The sequence below is a fragment of the Ahaetulla prasina genome, chromosome 1, assembly GCF_028640845.1.
Source record: "Ahaetulla prasina isolate Xishuangbanna chromosome 1, ASM2864084v1, whole genome shotgun sequence".
Lineage (NCBI taxonomy): Eukaryota > Metazoa > Chordata > Lepidosauria > Squamata > Colubridae > Ahaetulla > Ahaetulla prasina.
Genome location: NC_080539.1, coordinates 176,355,298 through 176,373,814, shown reverse-complemented (window position 1 = coordinate 176,373,814; position 18,517 = coordinate 176,355,298). Strand labels below are relative to the sequence as shown.

Below are 18,517 nucleotides of genomic sequence, written 5' to 3'. Positions count from 1 at the left end.
GACATTTGAACTGGTTCCTGCAGGGTTTTTTTTCCATTTCTCTCTCACACGCACCTTTATATGTTACAGCTTGCATTCTTAGCAACCCTAGATCAGCTCCAGGGCATGAACGTTTTATTCATTGCCTATATAAACAGTCAGATTCTTTTCAAGTGTTAAAATACAGGCCATGGATCTTCCCCATTTTCCTCCCTAAAAGCTCTTAAAATTATACTGTTAAAACTTGTTTGTGGGAAACTTAAGCTGGGAAGGGGCTTATGTTTATAGGCCTTCCCTCATTTTTGGTGATTACTACCCTGAATGGTTTTTTTTTTAAAAAAAGCGTAAGAATGGTAGAGAAAGAATCTCCTCAATTTAAATAACTGGAGAACGCAAGTTGACTTCTTATGGCCTGGACTGTTCCCTCAAACTTTTTTTTTTAAAAAGCGTAAGAATGGTAGAGAAAGAATCTCCTCAATTTAAATAACTGGAGAGCATAAGTTGACTTCTTATGGCCTGGACTGTTCCTCAAACTTTTTTTTTTAAAAAGCGTAAGAATGGTAGAGAAAGAATCTCCTCAATTTAAATAACTGGAGAGCATAAGTTGACTTCTTATGGCCTGGACTGTTCCTCAAACTTTTTTTTTTAAAAAGCGTAAGAATGGTAGAGAAAGAATCTCCTCAATTTAAATAACTGGAGAACGCAAGTTGACTTCTTATGGCCTGGACTGTTCCCTCAAACTTTTTTTTTTTTTTTTTTTTAAAAAAATTGATTTGCCACCTACTCTAGGTGGGGCTACTCTAGATGGCTTACAACAAAAAGAAATATAAACAAAACAGAAGTAAAACAATAAGGAAAACTTTGAAATAAATAGTGAAAATGAGAATACATCAATATAACAAAAGATGGACGGGCAGAGAATGGGTGGGGAGGGCGCAGAGGTGGAGTCTGCCATCAATGCAGCAGTCACCTCCAGTGTGGAACTCCCCCCACTAGATCCTCAAGGCCAACTGGCAGAACCAGGTCTTCAACCTCTTATGGAAGTACAGGAAGGTTGGGCAGATCTTACTCTGGAGGGTAAGATGTTCCAAAGCAGGGGTCTCCAACCTTGGCAACTTTAAGCCTGGAGGTCTTCAACTCCTAGAATTCCCCAGCCAGCAAAGCTGAAGTCCACAATTCTTAAAGCTGCCAAGTTTGAAGACCTCTGGTTTAAACCAACACCCTGAACTGCATCTGGAAGCAGACTAGTAGCCAGTGAAGTTCATGGAGCAGAGGTGTTATAGGGAGCTCCAAAGACTTCTCTTGCTGCTGCACTTTGCTGAAACTTCCAAGTGGATTGCAAGGGTAGCCCCATGAGGAATGCATTGCAGTAATCCAGACTAGAGATGACCAGGGCTTGAGTAAACTGAGCGCAGGGGGTCATGTTCCAGGGAAGGTCACATATGGTTATGTTTATACCGTGTCCACTACAAAAGCCTCTTCCCAAGTATTTAATGCAAACCTTTGCATGCTCCTCTGTTGTGTTTGATTGTTTCATGTATTTAGGACAAGTTCAGTTGCCCAGATTTTACTAAACAATTAGCAACACAGGCAATTCATGATTGCTTAGCTAATATAGCTAATATAACCATTCAAAGTTATGACAAATCCAACAAAAGCTACTGACGACCTAGTTCTGAAGTTATGACAGTCCCCCACCTCCCACAATGACATGACTGCATTTTGGATGCTGAGCAACCAGCCTGCATTTAGGGCTATTTACAGCATTCTAAAGTCACATAATTGTGATTTGCAGCAGTTTTGCTGGAAACTGGCAGTTACTTCTTTGCCAGTATTTCTGGCAAAAACCACTCAAAGTGAACATCACCACATTCATTTAATGACCCCCGCCACAAGAACAGGGCATAAAATCCAAGTAGTCACGTGATGACCTGATTTACAATTGTCGTGACTTACAATGGTAATTGCTAGGCTCAATTTTGGTCTTAAATTGCTCTTTTTCTACTAATTTCAAATTGGTCAGTATTCATTCCATGATAATGGGAACATTCAATTCATTGCCTCATTTTTATTTAAAAATTTGCTATGTACACAGATAATCAAATTTGGGGTGGGGTGAATGAATATTTATTCAGTCCATCATATTACTCTTTCTGAGACCATATATAGAAAATACGTGCAAGCACAAGAGAAGTCATATTCTTAGATTTGTCTTAGCTTACAATAATGCTGTTTAATTGAATCAGTTGAAATAGTTGAAATTGAAATAGTGCTGATTTCTGTGTGTCTAATAGTTTTATTTCTCTGGCATGCAAGTTTTATCTTAAAGGATAAATAATTCTACTTTGTAAAGTAGCTGTGTGTGGCTGTGTTTCTCTTAAAACACTTGTAAAAGGAGATTATCTAAAACAAGCATGATACCATGTATCCTTACATACTTCTTACCTATAAATTCACTCTTCTTTTTTCTTTACAGCACTAGCCATAGGCTATGTTCACACAAACTGCTAAGGAAATTACTGACTAGTTTTGATTATCACTTTAAACCAAACAATAACTATGCTTAAGAAACCATGACTTGGTATAGGGGTGTTAAACTCAAGACCTGTGGGCCGGATTTGGCCCATGGGGCTGCTCTGGAAACAGCAAAGGAATGGACCACATTGCCTCTGCCAGTGAAAATGGAGCTCTGGGGTATGCGCACAGCCCTCCCGAGCTCCGTTTTCATTGGCAGAGGACTGCAGGAGGCTACTGCAGCTGAAAACGGATGTTGAGCTGGCCATACCCATCCCCCGCCCCCATGAGATCAAACACAACCCTGATGTCACCCTCAATGAAATAGTGCTTGACACCCCTGACTTAGTGCAATGTGTGAAGCAGTTCACGGTGTAACATATTCTACTCCATGCAGCCTTAATTCTTCATTATGGCCGATTCTGCTTATTGCACTAAGTTGTCATGGGAATTCGGCCATTGTGCTTCATACATCATTATATGTGGCTTAGTATGCTGTGCAAATCCAGTCCCATGAATAAGTACAACAAAAGTTTAATACATGACATGAATTATGGACAGTGAATTTGCACATGTGAAGAGTAGGGCAGCAGAGCATGAACTATGGTTCCACTACTTAGAAATAGCACAGTCGCATCAACTGTGCAAGCTGTCCAAGACAGGTAACCTCTAATTCCAATTAAATTTATTGGTCACCATGTATCTTCTTGGCAATGATATCAAAGTGGTTTCTCATTGCTTTATTGGCTTCCCAACTTAGATGGTAGGCTCTGGACTTTCCTGGTGTTTTTCAATGCAAATACTAATCAATAATGACTCTGATTAGCTTTTTTTCTGAAATCACCAATGTTGGCCATGGGCCAAGTTAAAGAATTAAACTCAGTTCCTGGTGATAACTTTGCTAGATGGTCTGAAGGCACTCCTGACTTGGAATACTGCATCAGGATTTACTTTGTAAGGCTGCTTGGGGCAGTGTTTCTCAGCCATCATATCTTAAATCTCATCACGGTCAAAAGTACAGGGTTCTACCTAGCCAGAAACAAGAACTCAGCTTTTCCAAGGTAGGCATATGTAAGCTTACAGGCATTCTTTCACTTATGACTGCTTGCTTAGTGACCATTTGAAGGTTATGCTAGACCTCCCTAGGGGTACTTGCAATGCAGTTCTGAAGCTCTGACAGCTTGGCAGCTGGTCTGCATTTACGGCTATTTGTGGCATTACAACATTTTCTCACAAAACCAGCATTTACTTTCATTTTTCAGCAAACCCAGCCATAGTAAACCATTTGTTCACTTTACAACTGTGGTGTTCGGTTAATAACTGCAGTGGTCACTTAACAGCTGCTGGAAAAAATATCATAAAATCAGGTTGGTTATGGGGTGACCAGTTTTATGAACATAATGACTTAACAACCATAATGGGCTGACTTCATTGTGTTCCTAAGTCAAGGATTACCTACTACATTTACCAGGTACAATGCTTTAAGAACATGAACATGGCAGTGAGGATGGTGACAATAATTTTAACAGCCCTAACTGTAACATAAAAGGGAGTTCTAGTTTATTTTTGTTCTTGAATGCAAATCTTTTAGAAACTGTTTCTGTCCTGGACTCCAGAAAACTCATTGCTGACATATTCAATTCTCTTGACTTAAAATAAAGCAAAGCTATTTCCCCATATTATTTGAGAAAGGGAGTGAAGTGCTAAAATGACTATGATACGAATTCAGGAACATTCTTTAAAAACATTTTCAACTATCCAAAATATTTTTTGGTGGTGGTGGCACCTTCTGGTGAACCATTATGGTGAATTGATATTCCTCTAAAATACGCTGTGGATGAAAATGGCACCCAACTGCAGGATTCGGGCTGCTGAAATCTCTCTGGGTTAAAGAGAAATCACAAGATTACCCACATGTATTCCATACAAGGTTTCTTTCTTTCTTCTGTAAGCAGGTGGCTGGAACTGCATTTTTGTGGTCTGCTTGTGATTAGCTGGGAGTCACAGGATTCCATCATGCTTAGAGCCACTAATGTTGCCCAAATGGACTTTATGTTCAACTGAAGCTGATCTCTTAATCACTTTAGATTTAATTTTTCCCCTTTTGGCTGTTTTTCTTAAAAGTAAACATTGAGAAACTTCCGACCGGTTTTATTGAAATCACCAGCTGAGACTGCTTTAATCCTTTTTTTTTTTAAGTTGAAATACAACTTGTACATTTTAAAATGTACAGCAAAAAGATGGTTATTTTTTTCTTCTTTTCCCCTTTTTCTACACTTTCTTAACTTTTATTTTTTAAATGTATTTCTTGTGTAGTATTAGTTCTATTTGTATGATACAATATTTAATGAGATTATTGGGAAAAATAGACACGCAATAGAGAATATAAATATAGAACAGAAACAGGAAATGATTACTTATAAAGAACTCTTGTATGTTGAAAGAGGTAGCTTGCAATTAAAATCTTTACAGGTATTAAATGAAGAAGGGAGGAAATATACTTGGTTTCAATATGGGCAACTAATCGCTAGATGGAAAGAAGATTAAAAAATTGGTATAATGCAAAGGGAGGAAAATTTAATAAAGCAAATTAGAAATCAGACCTAGGAGCATATAAAGAGATTGTATAATGTGTTGCTTGAAATAGATTCGGAAAAGGATTTGGTAAAGGACTGTATGATAAAATGGGCACAGAATATTCAGGAACCAATAATGTTGGCAACATGGGAGAAAATTTGGATTAGAAATGTTAAGTTTACACAAGCACAGAATCTAAGGGAAAATTTTTATAAGATGTTTTATAGATGGCATTTAGATCCCAAGAAATTATCATGTATGTATCCTGATATCCAAGCAAAATGTTGGAGATGTGAGTGTGATGATGCTACTACATATTTTCATATTCGGTGGACTTGCAAGAAAATTAAGGCCTTTTGGATAAGAATTTGGTGGATTATTCAAAATGTTTTGAAGAAGAAGATAAAGTTCCTGCCGCAATTTTTCCTTTTGGGAATTATAACGGATTGTACAGTGACTGAGACTAAATTGATCTTGAACTTAATAACAGCAGCAAGACTGCTGATTGGACAATACTGGAAGAAAAAAGAATTACCTACAATAGAAGAATGGATATTGAAAGTTATCAACTTGGCTGAGATGGCAAAAATCTCAGCCTTTTTGAAAGACAATACGTAGGAAAGATATTTAATTGAATGGAAAAAATGGATTGATTATATACAAAATAGATATCAGATTAAGAGATATCAGATTGCCTTTGAATAATTAGGATGTATTATTTTAGAATGTTATGGGGGAGGTTAGGAAATGAAAAGACTTGGATGAGGCTAATTGGGTTAGAAGGGAAAATCTTAGTCTATGTTTGGTTTATGTGTAATAATACCTTGTGATTGACCCGGGAAGCTGGGGTGTGTGTGTGATGAGGTGAGGGAGGGGGGAAGGGGGGGGAAAAGGGGAAAAAATGTTTGTTTGTTTTCTAAAACTTTTTCAATAAAAACAACAACAAAAAAAGATTATTGGGAAACATGAAATATGTAAGAGAGAGAAAAGGGGAGGGGAGCAGAATGGATATGTAATACCTCTACTGAATACTGACCATTAGACAATTACAGAATAGCAAGGCTTATCTGGGTAGCTTCAATGCACCTCATCATATAGCAAAGCAATTCTTGAACAAATTTACCTTGTAATTCAATGAAGCAGGAAGGATAATTCTGGGATATTTCCTCATACTTTGGCTCTGCTCACACCCTTTCTCTGAACTCTGTCTTTGTGATGAACATCTTCCCATCAATGGAAGGGAGTGCTCAACTTATGCCCATGTTGGCACTTACTCTCAAACAATCTGAACTGTTCAATTATGCCTGTCTTCAGAGGAAAAAAACTTAAAAGGTGTCATGATCCATAGTACTGTTAGTATTGCACACGTACAACTAAACTTGCAAGTGACGTTCTTTACCACAAACCTTGGTGGAAACAATCACCAGTCCAAAGAAATAACAGGAGTTCCACCAATTTATCCAAAGAATAGAATAGAATAGAATAGAATTTTTATTGGCCAAGTGTGACTGGACACACAAGGAATTTGTCTTGGTGCATATGCTCTCAGTGTACATAAAAGAAAAGATACGTTCATCAAGGTACAACATACAAAAAAATACATACAACAAAGTCAGAGGATTTGTAAAGTTGGACTTTACATTTATTTTGTGTTTATTTTTATTTTGTTATCAAATGCCCTCTTGGCACCCTGTAGTTTAAACAGTCCTCAACGAGCTGGATTTTTGTCCTGGAGATAAGGCAATTCAACAATTGTCACGCTTACACTTCCCAGGACTGTGTTTCCTGCCTTAAAAGCAGAGACTGATGTCATGGCAGCAGGACACAGCAGGGGTCCAAGCTACACAGCCAAAACTCATGATGATAAATAGAGCTGGGTAGTAATCGCCACTCCAAAGCCATTCATAACATTTCATAAGGAACTGCTGCCTGTGAATGGGAGATAAAACTGATGCTGCAAAGCCATCGGAAATAATATGAACAAGCACAAAGCTGAACTCTGGAACCAATGAGGAAAGTGGTGCATGAAATATCTTCTTGCCAAAGGGAAAAAAGCTGTAGAAGGCAGCTGCTGAAGCGCATGTCCTCCCACTCATGTAACAGAAGCTTCATGCATCAAGGGATATCTTGGTTTTGAAGTGTTTTTAAAAAGCTGAGATAAAAGCTAACTGGCTAAGAGATACTGAAGTCCCCATTCATATCTCACTTCAGCCAAGAATTCACTGAGGTGGCCTTAAGAAAGCGCCTTGCCTTTCATCCACGTAGGACAGTAAGTGTAGCCTGTGCTGTTTAAGAACACAAAAGCTACATGGAACATGTCAAACTCTGTTGTAGAGATTGGTCCTTTTTAACATAGTTTCAAGCATGTAGTGATTCATCCTATTTCTCTTATCAACTTTGCAGATAATACAATTATTAACAGCAAACAAATGAGTCTCCTTTTCAATATCTTGCAGCCTTCTAGATCAGGGGGTCCCCAACCCCTGGTCCATGGACCAGCACTGGTCCTTGGCATGCCAGAAACTGGGCTGTGCAAACAAGTGAAGCCCCATTCATGGGATGGAGGCAGCAAGCAAAAACACGCCCCCTCCGGTCCGTGGAAAAACCAGTCCCAGGTGCCCAAAAGGTTGGGGGCCACTGTTTTAGATAACAGTCTGGAACTGACTTGTCACTGCAGATTCCTAAGCAGTTCCCATTTCCCTAGTATCCTTCTAGGGATCTAGAAGATTTACTTGTCAAGTCATTATTTATGGTTGGAATTGATACTGTGTTTCCGAGCACTTAAGTATTTGTGGGAGGAGCTGACATCATCCTACTGTTTTTGCATCCTCTTGCAAATAGCCTAGTGAGAAGGAGGTATTTCTGCTGGTACACAGAATGAGAAAAGCGCTGAGGAAAAAAACAGGAGCACTTAAATGTCTGTGAAAAGGGAACTGGAATTCTGAGAATTCAGATCCAATTTTTATGAGCCGCATCGTAAAAGAAAGCTAGAAAGGGAACTAGAAATCAAACCACAAGCCTGATTCAGACACAACACTAACCAAGTGTGGCACTTAAGAACCAAACGTTTTATATATTCTGTGTGTCTCTTTTGTTGGTAATCAAAGGCTCAGAAGCATAATTTGTGAACGTAGATTGTAATACACGGTTTAATAAGACAGCTAATATCTAGACCTCTCATAGATCACTGTATCTGAAACATGAATATTAAGAAGAAATTAAGGAAGAAGAATTGCATGATTTTTCTATTAGATGTTCTGGATGTTTTCTATTAGCCAAGAGAACGGTGACCATGGATAGCTTTCTCAATCATTTTCTTTATTCACAAGCAAACATAGTAGCACAAAGTATTTCTAGCTACTTTACTTTTGAAAGAAGCACACAATAAACTTTTTAAAACATTAGAACAATATAATCATCCTATAGCAGCAACATAGCATTTACAAACTTTTAAAGAGCAACAGGCAATTATTCTGACTATATTTCATGATTACATTGGTTCTCAGCTACATTCTATATAGTACAATGACTAACTAGGATTCCAAAACAAGTTCCTCTATAAGCAGCATATCTTCAACCCAAACATCTGTTTTTCACATGTGAGATTGGGAGTCCATTAAAGGATTCATAATGAAAAGCTTTTTTCCCCCCACTCACTTTCTGAGGCACAGCCGAATTCCATTATACTCTAAGCAAGTCAAGTATGTTTGGGTAGAAGTTTCTGACATTTACCTTTTTATGTAAATTGTTATTGGTTATTTTCTCTACTTTTAGACAAGTTCATCCCATACTCTGTTCCTGCTCAAGTGAGCATCAAGTGGAAGCATTCCCTTTAGCCTATAATTCTCTTCACTTAGGTTTACTAAGTAGTTTTGTTAGGATAGCAACAGCAACAGCAACAGCAACAGCAACAGCACTTAGACTTTTATATCACTTCACAGTGCTTTATTAAGCGGTTTACAGAGCCAGCATATTGCCACCAACAATCTGGGTCCTCATTTCACCCACCTCGGAAGAAGGCTGAGTCAACCTTGAGCCGATGAGAGTCAAACTGTCAAACTGCTGGCGGTCGGTAGTCAGCAGAATTAGCCTGCAGTACTGCATTCTAACCACTGCGCCACCATGGCTCTTAAGTGGACAATAGTATTTTTCTGGCTGGGTTCCTGTCACTGTGGATTCCAAATCAAAAGTGGGCCTTAGAACATTTTTTTTTCATAATTCAGTTCTTTAGAGCAATTTCCTTCCTCGTTTCTCCCTTGTTTATTGGCAAGGCCAAAACTGGAGACATTTGCCTAATTATGAGTTAAATGGCATAGGTTACGATGCAAGGGAGCTTGGTTCTCCTAACTGTTTGTATTATATAATGTAACACCATAGCTGAGGCTAGGAAAGTTGTCGTCCCAGAGAGAAACCTCTCATGTGCAAACTAAAATTTATTGAAATCAGTATAACTACCATATTGGATACTAATCAGCTTACAGTTGCGTGAGGGGAAAAAAACCTTAGAAAGGAGAGGGGTGTGTGTAAATATTTATATGTTCTTATATCTATATCTTGCATACATGAGGCTATTCCACAATTTGCTCAGTAAGAAGCCAAAAGAAGTAGAGAATATGGAAGCACTGCAAGAGATAAAGTACATACAACCTGCAGACCAGAAAGTCTCCTTGGTACAAATCCATTTGTCCATTCTTCATTTCAGCGTGGGGGTGGTTAATACAGCAAGGTTGTGAACAAAAGGCTGTGAGGCACGAAGCCAGCTGGGTAACCTTGAGCCAGTCCCTCTCTCTCAGCGGTAGGAAGCGGGCAATAGCAAACCAGACCACTTCCAAAATCTGGCCAAGAAAACCCACAAGAACTTGCCCAGGTAATCACTAGGAGTCGACACTGACTCAAAAAGCTCTCAGATACCTGCCATTACCTTAGTTGCTATTTATTCACAATACCCTTCCTCAGAATTCTTCTGAGGTGCTCAATTAGAATTTTTATCAACCTAATATCCATGTTGGCCTGAAGCAATCATTTAATATATCAGGTGGGCTCCAGGCTGGGAATGGGTTATATTCTTCATGTTCAAGAGTTGCAATTAATTTAAGGTGATTTGGGTACTTGATGTAAATCTAATACCAGTAAAGAGAGAAAGGGGTTCTAAAAGCATCAGATTTAATAATAAAATTTCCCAAACGCCCTTTAACAAAAACCTTCCCCCCAGCAATTTAGCAATGTTGTTGCCATTTTCTCCAACAGAAAACAACTCAAAAGCTATTAGGTGCAGGTGTTACTCATTAAAAACAATAGAGGTGTGCAGAACATTAAACATTCCATCAGAGACCAGATTTCTGAGCCTAGAAGAACTTCTATGCACCACAAGCAGCAGAAGAAAACCCACTTTTTTTACAGTGGACCTCAGCCAAAAATGTGCATACATATATTGTCCCACAAAGGAACATCTTGGTTTTCTTCCAAGCAGCTCAAAATAGCATACATATATGTATGTACAAAATTGTACAAATTCAGATACATTCTATAAACTCTTCCATTTTTTTTAATGCTTCTTTCATATCACACAGGAAATTCCCATGGGCAAGAACGTACTTGCCACACACAGAAACCTTACACTGGGCAGCTTTGCAGTACACAGAAAATGGATCCAAGGCAGGGGATATTCATGAGGTCCCTGGTAAGTTAGTTGAGTGTATGTTTGCATGGGAAAGAGAATAAGCAGGCAAGAGTTAGACATAAACACTGTTGAGACACATATACAACAATCCTACTAATGATGTTGAATGGTACGATTCCTCCACTCAACTCAATTTTCATTTATATCTTCAACTATAGATTGTAATAATATTACAGCTTTTTTTCCCCCGTTAAAAATTTGTTATACATTAAACCTTAAAGCACAAAACAAGGTTAGCTTTATCGTCCAGGACTGATGTTGATAGGACAAGCTTGCTTTGTAGGAATATACCGATTCTGAGGGTGTCACTTTAAAATAAGATGTGGCATTGCAATCTGACATTTTATTTTACACTGGAAAGGGGATATACCCTGTTTCCCCGAAAATAAGACATCCCCTGATAATAAGCCCAATCGGGCTTTTGAGCGCATGTGCTAAAATAAGCCTCCCCCTGAAAATAAGCCCTCCCCAAAAATATTTAAACACAGAGCTGGAAATCAGGTAAGATGCCAAGAGGAGCTCCATCTTGCTCCATGTGCCCCAAAATAATAAGATCTCTCCAAAAATAATCCCAAGCGTTTATTTCGGCATTCAAAAAAATATAAGACAGGGTATTATTTTCAGGGAAACACAGTATATGAAATGGTAACCATCAAGTTAAATGCTGGATGGCAATCACAATTTGAAGGTATGAAAGGTATCTCACCGAAATATCTAAAATGAAACTTTCATAACCACTGCAAGGGGCACAGAAGGGACTTTACATTCTGCAATCCAATAGTCATCTATCTGCAAACGCTTGAGCTGTATTTAATAGGACTTTCTACTAAGGGATGCATACATTTCTTCTGTTATATATTTTCCTCATTGTTGCCTTAGTGATATTAATAACTTTAGGCTTCTATATTTTTCCAACTGGAATATTTTAGTACTATGTTACCAACTTCAAAATGTTTTAATGTTTGACACATTTCAGTGGTTCAGCTTAGGTGGCTGAAATATAAATATCAAAACACAGTTTTATTTGTTGATCAAATTTATATAGCTGCCCATCTTACCAAAGGCAGCTCCGGATGGCGCATAACACAGTACATATGTATAGCTGTACATATGCTGAGACAATCAATTGAGATTCCTCTCTAAGATTTATATACTCAGTGCTACAGGACAGAGATATTCAAACTTTTTCAGGCAGTGGAACCATTAGTTAATGTATTGATGTGTTCTCAAAACCTGATTGAAAGGCACAGCTCTTAGTGATAGAAAACTGGCTGATAAATTTCTGTGGAGCAATTTTGAAACACCCTACTCTAGATCAGGGGTCTCCAACCTTGGTAACTTTAAGCCTGGAGGACTTCAATTCCCAGAATTCCCCAGCCAGCAAAGAGTTGAAGTCCTCTAGGCTTAAAGTTGCCAAGGTTGGAGACGCCTCCAATAATGATATAATGTTTCTAAAAATCATATATATATTTTTCAGAAAATAAAATAAAACTGACCAATAATCTCATTTTTCTAACCTCCTATTTAAGTGGCATGTTGGTAATACAGGTAGTCCTCAACATACGACCACAATTGAGCCCGACATTTCTATGGCTAAGTGAAACATTTGTTAAGTGAATTTGCCCCACTTTCTTGCCACAGTTGTTAAGTAAATCACTGTAGTTGTTAAGTTAGTAACACAGTTGTTAAGTGAATCTGGTTTCTCCATTGACTTTGCTTGTCAGAAGGTTGCAAAAGGAAATCACATGATCCCAGGACACACAAACAGTCATAACTATGAACCATTTGCCAAGCATCTGAATTTTGATCAGGGGGATGCTGCAATGGTCATAAGTGTAAAAAATGGCCATAAGTCCCTTTTTTTCAGTGCCGTTGTAACTTTGAAGAGTCACTAAATGACTCTTGAAGACTACCTGTATTAAATTTAAACCCTCAAAATCCTCATATCATTAGAGAGGAACTTGGGAAAATATTGGCAAAAATGGTTGCTTGGAGGCTAAAACGTTAAGCAAAAGAAATGGGGACAGCTTAGTTTTCAAATATAATCACCACATTTATGGTACCCAAACCACAATACTAAAAACACAAAATGTAAGATAGCTGTAGCCCACTTGCAACGTAGTTCATTATGCATTGTCAATATGACTCTGTTGCTATACATATCTGCTCACCCTAATTTTACCATTTCTGGGAGTTGGATATGTATGCTTTTATTACATCATGTTCTATCTACATTATAAACAAATGCTAAAAACTGTGATTTGCAGCAGACAAATCTCCTAACCTCCTGCTGCCAGGACTAAAATAGTTCTTGCCATAGGTGGAAATGACTAGGCTATTGTTTATATCCTCATCTTGCATCTCTGCCAAACAGGTTTGTGTCAAAGTGCCTTCTAGAACAGAGTCAAGGAGATTTGCAGTCATCTTGGCCCGAACCTGTGTCTTTTGCCAAAATATAAAGTACAACATGAGCACCTTGCTGAAGGTATTATTCACAGGTTTCTGTACAGGTAGTCCTTGACTTATGATCACAATTTAGCCCAAAATTTCTGTTCAGTGAATTTTGCCCCATTTTACGACCTTTCTTTCCACAGTTGTTAAGTGAATCACTGCAACTGATAATTTAGCAACCCAGTTGTTAAGTTAAATCTGGCTTCCCCACTGGCTTTGCTTGTCCGAATGTTGCAAAAGGTGACCACATGACCTTGGGATACAGCAGTGGTCGTAAGTATGAACCAGTTGCCAAACATCTGAATTCTGATCACATTATTATGGGTTGTAATTATGAAAAATGGTCATAAGTCATCATTTTCAGTGCCGTTGTAACTTTGAACAGTCTCTAAATGAACTTTTGTAAATTGAGGACTATCTGTATATTATTTGGTTCTTTTTTTTAAAAATTTACATTTATACCCCGCCCTTCTCCGAAGACTCAGGGCGGCTTACAGTGTGTAAGGCAATAGTCTCATTCTATTTGTATATTTACAAAGTCAACTTATTGCCCCCCCAACAATCTGGGTCCTCATTTTACCTACCTTATAAAGGATGGAAGGCTGAGTCAACCTCGGGCCGGGCTTGAACCTGCAGTAATTGCAGGCTGCTGTGTTTTAATAACAGGCTTCTTACAGCCTGAGCTACCACGGCTCTTCATTTAGGCTACATGAGCAAGTCAATGGAATCCTTCACTCCAATGAGCACTAGTTTCAATTAAGGAGTAAGCCACCAAGGTAAGTAAAAATATTTGACAACAACTAGACAACCCTGTTGGGTTCACATTTCAGATACATTTTCTTACCAAAACAGAGGAACAGAATGACCATTGATAAAAGATCCATGGGAATAGCAGCAACTTCCCACTTCCTGCTGGCTTCCATATGGACCTTCCTTATGGGAAGCTTGCAGGAAGCACTGGACATAACGGTCACATAACTGCAGCGGCATCGTGATGCTGAAGTGGACACAGCTTTGCCAAACTTCAGGATGCATTCTGTGTAAATAAGCCTCTTTGAGGTTCCCTGGTTCAAATATTGTTGCCCTGTGATTTATTTTCAAATCTACAATATGGAAGCACAACACTGAAATATACTACAAATTAAAATGTATCACATTAGCTCATCCCCGCCCAAGAAATACAAGGACTTCTTCTTAGCTTATATCTTCCGCTCATTCGAGATGGACCATTTTTCCCCCCAACTCAATAGTTCCAGTTGTTCCATATTTCTCATTTTGGTGGTAAGGAGAAGGGAGAGAAAGAGGGAAGTACCAGGATTTTAAAGTTGTCTTCTATGAGGCTTTTTCAGTTTTCCATTCTAAGAAAAACTAGGACAGCCAGTCTAAAAACAGCTATTCTATGCCTAATGCCTATCCAGGCATCATGTATCCAAGTCACTATGTCCAGAAGCTCTCTGAGAAATCCTGCAAGTTGCAACCTAAATACAATTGCCAAGGAGCAGCTAAAAGTATTGTGAACACTGAACAGCCTATTGACAACATGACCTACCTAATATGACCTACTCAGCCTTCCATCCTTTATAAGGTAGGTAAAATGAGGACCCATATTGTTGGGGGGGCAATAAGTTGACTTTGTATATAAATATACAAATAGAATGAGACTATTGCCTTACACAATGTAAGCCGCCCTGAGTCTTCGGAGAAGGGCGGGATATAAATGTAAAAAAAAATAAAAAATCAGTATTTCAGGGCCAGAACCCATTTTGTCTCACTCATTTAATTGTGTGTGTGTGTTGGCTTCAAATTAGTGTTTGTCTCCTGGCAGCTGCCACAACTACTGTACTGTAGTCGCTGCAGTTTGCTTGGCAAAGTTTTTCAGAAGTGGTTTGCCCTTGCCTCCTTTCTAGGGCTGGGGGACAGTGACTGGCCCAAGGTCACCCAGCTGGCTCGGTGCCCAAGGCGGGACTGGAACTCAGCCTCCTGGCCTTAATCACTACACCAAACCGGATCTTACATTGAACTACTATTCACTGAATTAGCCCAGATTCACACATTATACTGAGCCATAAATGACCCATACAACAAGATACAAACTAATGAATTGCATTTTAGCTTAGCAAACTTGGTCTTGCTGTTTCCAGCCATGGGTTGTTTTGGGATTTTTTTTGTGCTTTTCAAGGTTGGGCTCACAGCTGTGTGGCAGCTGCAGATTATATACAGTTTGCAGGTGCAAGGAATATTGAAGCAGTCTAAACTATTCTGAAATAGCCCATCTTTGTCATGCTGGGCCATAAATCGGCAAAGGCATTTATGTAAGAGTTGCTCTTTCCCTCTCTGGCTCTCCCCCCCCCCAACCCATTTCCACAAAACTGAATTAGCAACAGCTACATCCTCTCCACGGATGTTCATTTTAAACCTTCATCACCAACCCTTTGCATTAGAAAAATAAGAAAAGAAGTGTGAGTCACTTCCCATTTCCAGAATGCAAGAGATGCTTTCTTTTCGGGGAGAAGCACTATTTAGAGAAAATCCATTTCCTAATCTTTCAGAAGTGTTTTCTTATTCTCCCTCCCTCCCCCACGTTTCGCCAACGGTGCAAGAAAGGTAAGGATAGCAGCGAGCGATTGAGTGAATGAACGGAGGCTGAAGGTTACCGGATTTATGAATGTCAGGATCATGTGACAACAACGGGAACCTGTCTTATTCACACACAAAAAAAAAAAGGGCAGAAAAAGAATCCAACTATATGCAGCCGTAGGGAGCAGAAACAGCTTCGCCCGAGTCAGACAGCGAGAGGCACTTATAGCCCTTGCGGGCGAGCCGGGTCACCTTTAACCACCAGTAGCCCAGGGAGCCGCACCCCGCCACCCAGGCAATTTTAAAGAACTCCGTGCCTCAAAGGAGAGGCGCGGTAGCAGGGAGATTAAGTGTAGTCTGGAAGCACGCTGAGAGGGATTTGCTTGGAAGTTAACTAACTTTTACGGGCGAAGACGATCGTTAATGATTTCTCCCGCTGTCTCCTCGGCCGCCCACCTCCATTTCTTCAGTTTAGACACTCACACAACAAGCGACAGTCCCGACCGGCTGCAAGGCTAACAATGAGCTGAAAGCAGCGAGGCGGCCGTGCCTAAAATTCTATCCCTGCCCCCCTCCTCCCCCCTCCAGGCCAGCTTCAGAGTCAGCCGAGGCCCAGGCAGGCAAGCACCGCGGCGATCTGCTCACCCCCCCACGCCCCGCCGTCACCGTGCGAAGGGGGGGAGGGAGGTGGAGGAGAAAGGAGACCCGAAGCCTCCCTCCCCCCATCTGGCAGCCCGAAGCCGCCTTGCAACAGCGATCGAACCTTTTCCCTCTCTTCCTCCCCCACCTTCCCCGAGATGTCTCTCTCTCTCTCTCCCTCGGTCCGAGCAGACTCCTGGCCTCGAATGGTGTTTTTTTATGAATGGAAATGTGGTATGCAAATGAGAGTAAGTCAAGAAAAAAAAGAAAAGAAATGGCGGATGTGAAGGCTGCAAAAAAAAAAAAAAACCTTGGCAGGGGAGAAGTGAAAGGGGGGCAGAGGAAAAAAAAAAAAGGGGGGGGAACTGGCATCAACAGTGACCCTCAAACTTACAGAGCGAGCAGCATGAAGACGAGGAACGCAGAGAAGTAAGGTGGGGGGGGGGAGCCCGTCTTAGACGGATCCCGAAAAAAGTCCATCTATACTTCTCTACGCCTTCTCGCCCCCCCCACTTTTGCCAGAACCGAGCTGGGTTAACATTCCCTCTTCGAAACACAGCAGCCTTGCAGAACTGGGGCGCTGCGCGCCCTGCGCCAATCTCTCGAGCAAAGCCGAGAAGCGGGGCGCTGGGAAGCCGAAGGCTCCCGGGCAAGGCGACCCAGACGTGGGATAACCGCAAAGCTTGCACTTCTTTTTGCGATCGCCCGGACACCGGGGCAAGGCGGCTTATAGGGAGAAAAGCTCGCCACGACCATACCGAGCACCTCCCCTCGCCAGATGTTTACAAGCATGCTGTTCCCCCTCCCCCCTCGTCGGACGCTTACTCGTCTGGATGGGTTTCCTCGGTCATTTTCTCCTTCTCAAAAATTCATCCCCCGCCGCGGGCAGCCGGGCAGCACCTCTTCATTTTTTCTTTTTTGCCCCCACCTCTCCTTCCTCAGCTTCACATCGAGGGCAAAGAGAGCGCGGGCGAGCGAGCCGATCGAGCTCGAAGGATGCGGGGAAAGAGACCGCCTCGGCTTCGCTGGAAAGCAAGCGGGCGGGCGGAAGGGGGGAGAGAAGGGGGCAGGGATGGGGAGGGAAAAGGAAAGAAGCCAGGCAGTTTGCTAAGGCCTCGTTGGCTGCCAAGCGCAGGGGCTGCGAGAGAGAGACGAGACCTGCGACGGAAGGGCGCTCAGCGCGCGGGAAGGCAGCGGGGCGCCGCGTCGGCCAACGCGCCCGGATGGTGCTGCAGCCGGCGGCCCCGTCCGAGCCCCATCTCTGTCTCTTTTTTACTCCATGTTGGATTCTTAGCCGCCGCCGCCGCCAACAGGAGGAGGAAGCTGGGCGGAAGCGATGACGTTATCCGAGCAGCCCAGCTGCTTTCGGGGAGGGAGAAAGGCAGGCAGGCAGGCAGGCAAGGCGCCAGCTAGTTTCCCTCCCTCAAGATGGTTGGGAGCGAGAAGCCACCGTCCAGGCGCAGAGAAGGAAGCGGAGGCCACTCCGCCCGGGGCTTTGCGCAAAAACAACAACTCCCAAACCCCTCACGATCCGCCGCTCCTGCCCCGAGGCCTCACGAATCGCCGTTTTGGGCACTCTTGCGCCAAGCAAGGAGATGCGTCCAGGAGTCGTTCGGCCCCTTTCTCCTAGCCCTTCATCCGTGCAGCCGGCGGCCTCGTCGTCTTGGCGGGGCGGCGCGGGAGCGAAGGTTTGAAGGCCCGCCTTTGCCGCAGATCCGTGAGACCCGCGCGTCGGGCGGTCCGGCGTCCGAGAAAGCGCTTTTGAGCGCGTGCAGAAGGGGTGTGTTTGCGTGTTTTGAATGGCAGAAGACGCGTTCCACATGGCTCCTCAGCAGAACCCGAGCAAACATTAGGCGCTCGGTCACACCTTCCCTTCCCTTAAATCAGAAAACATGGCTTTCTGACACGCTCTTTAACCTACGTTGCTAGAGAAACAGGAGCAGAATTACTTAACTCAAGTTTAAAATCGGGAATCCGGAGACCCAAGCAATCTAATGCAAGGATATAGTTTCCTTCACGCTTGCCAATACTTCGACTGTCCTTCCCATCCTCTTAAGGAGAGCTCACTGATCTAGGATGCTGTATTTCAGTGGCAAATGG

The 18,517-nt window shown here is 41.6% G+C and overlaps 1 protein-coding gene across 2 annotated transcripts in view; it reads right to left on the bottom strand.

Moving 5' to 3' along the window:
- Positions 1–18,200, bottom strand: part of SPRED2 (sprouty related EVH1 domain containing 2) — a 120,943-nt gene extending 102,743 nt beyond the window's left edge. For both annotated transcript variants that reach the window (XR_009155032.1, XM_058182314.1), the window contains exon 1: positions 17,243–18,200. Coding sequence is in view for 1 of the 2 variants with exons in the window: in XM_058182314.1 (XP_058038297.1) it covers positions 17,243–17,268 (26 nt within the window). In the remaining variant the exon portion in view is untranslated. The remainder of the gene's footprint in view (positions 1–17,242) is intronic.
- Between the last annotated feature and the right edge of the window lie 317 nt (positions 18,201–18,517).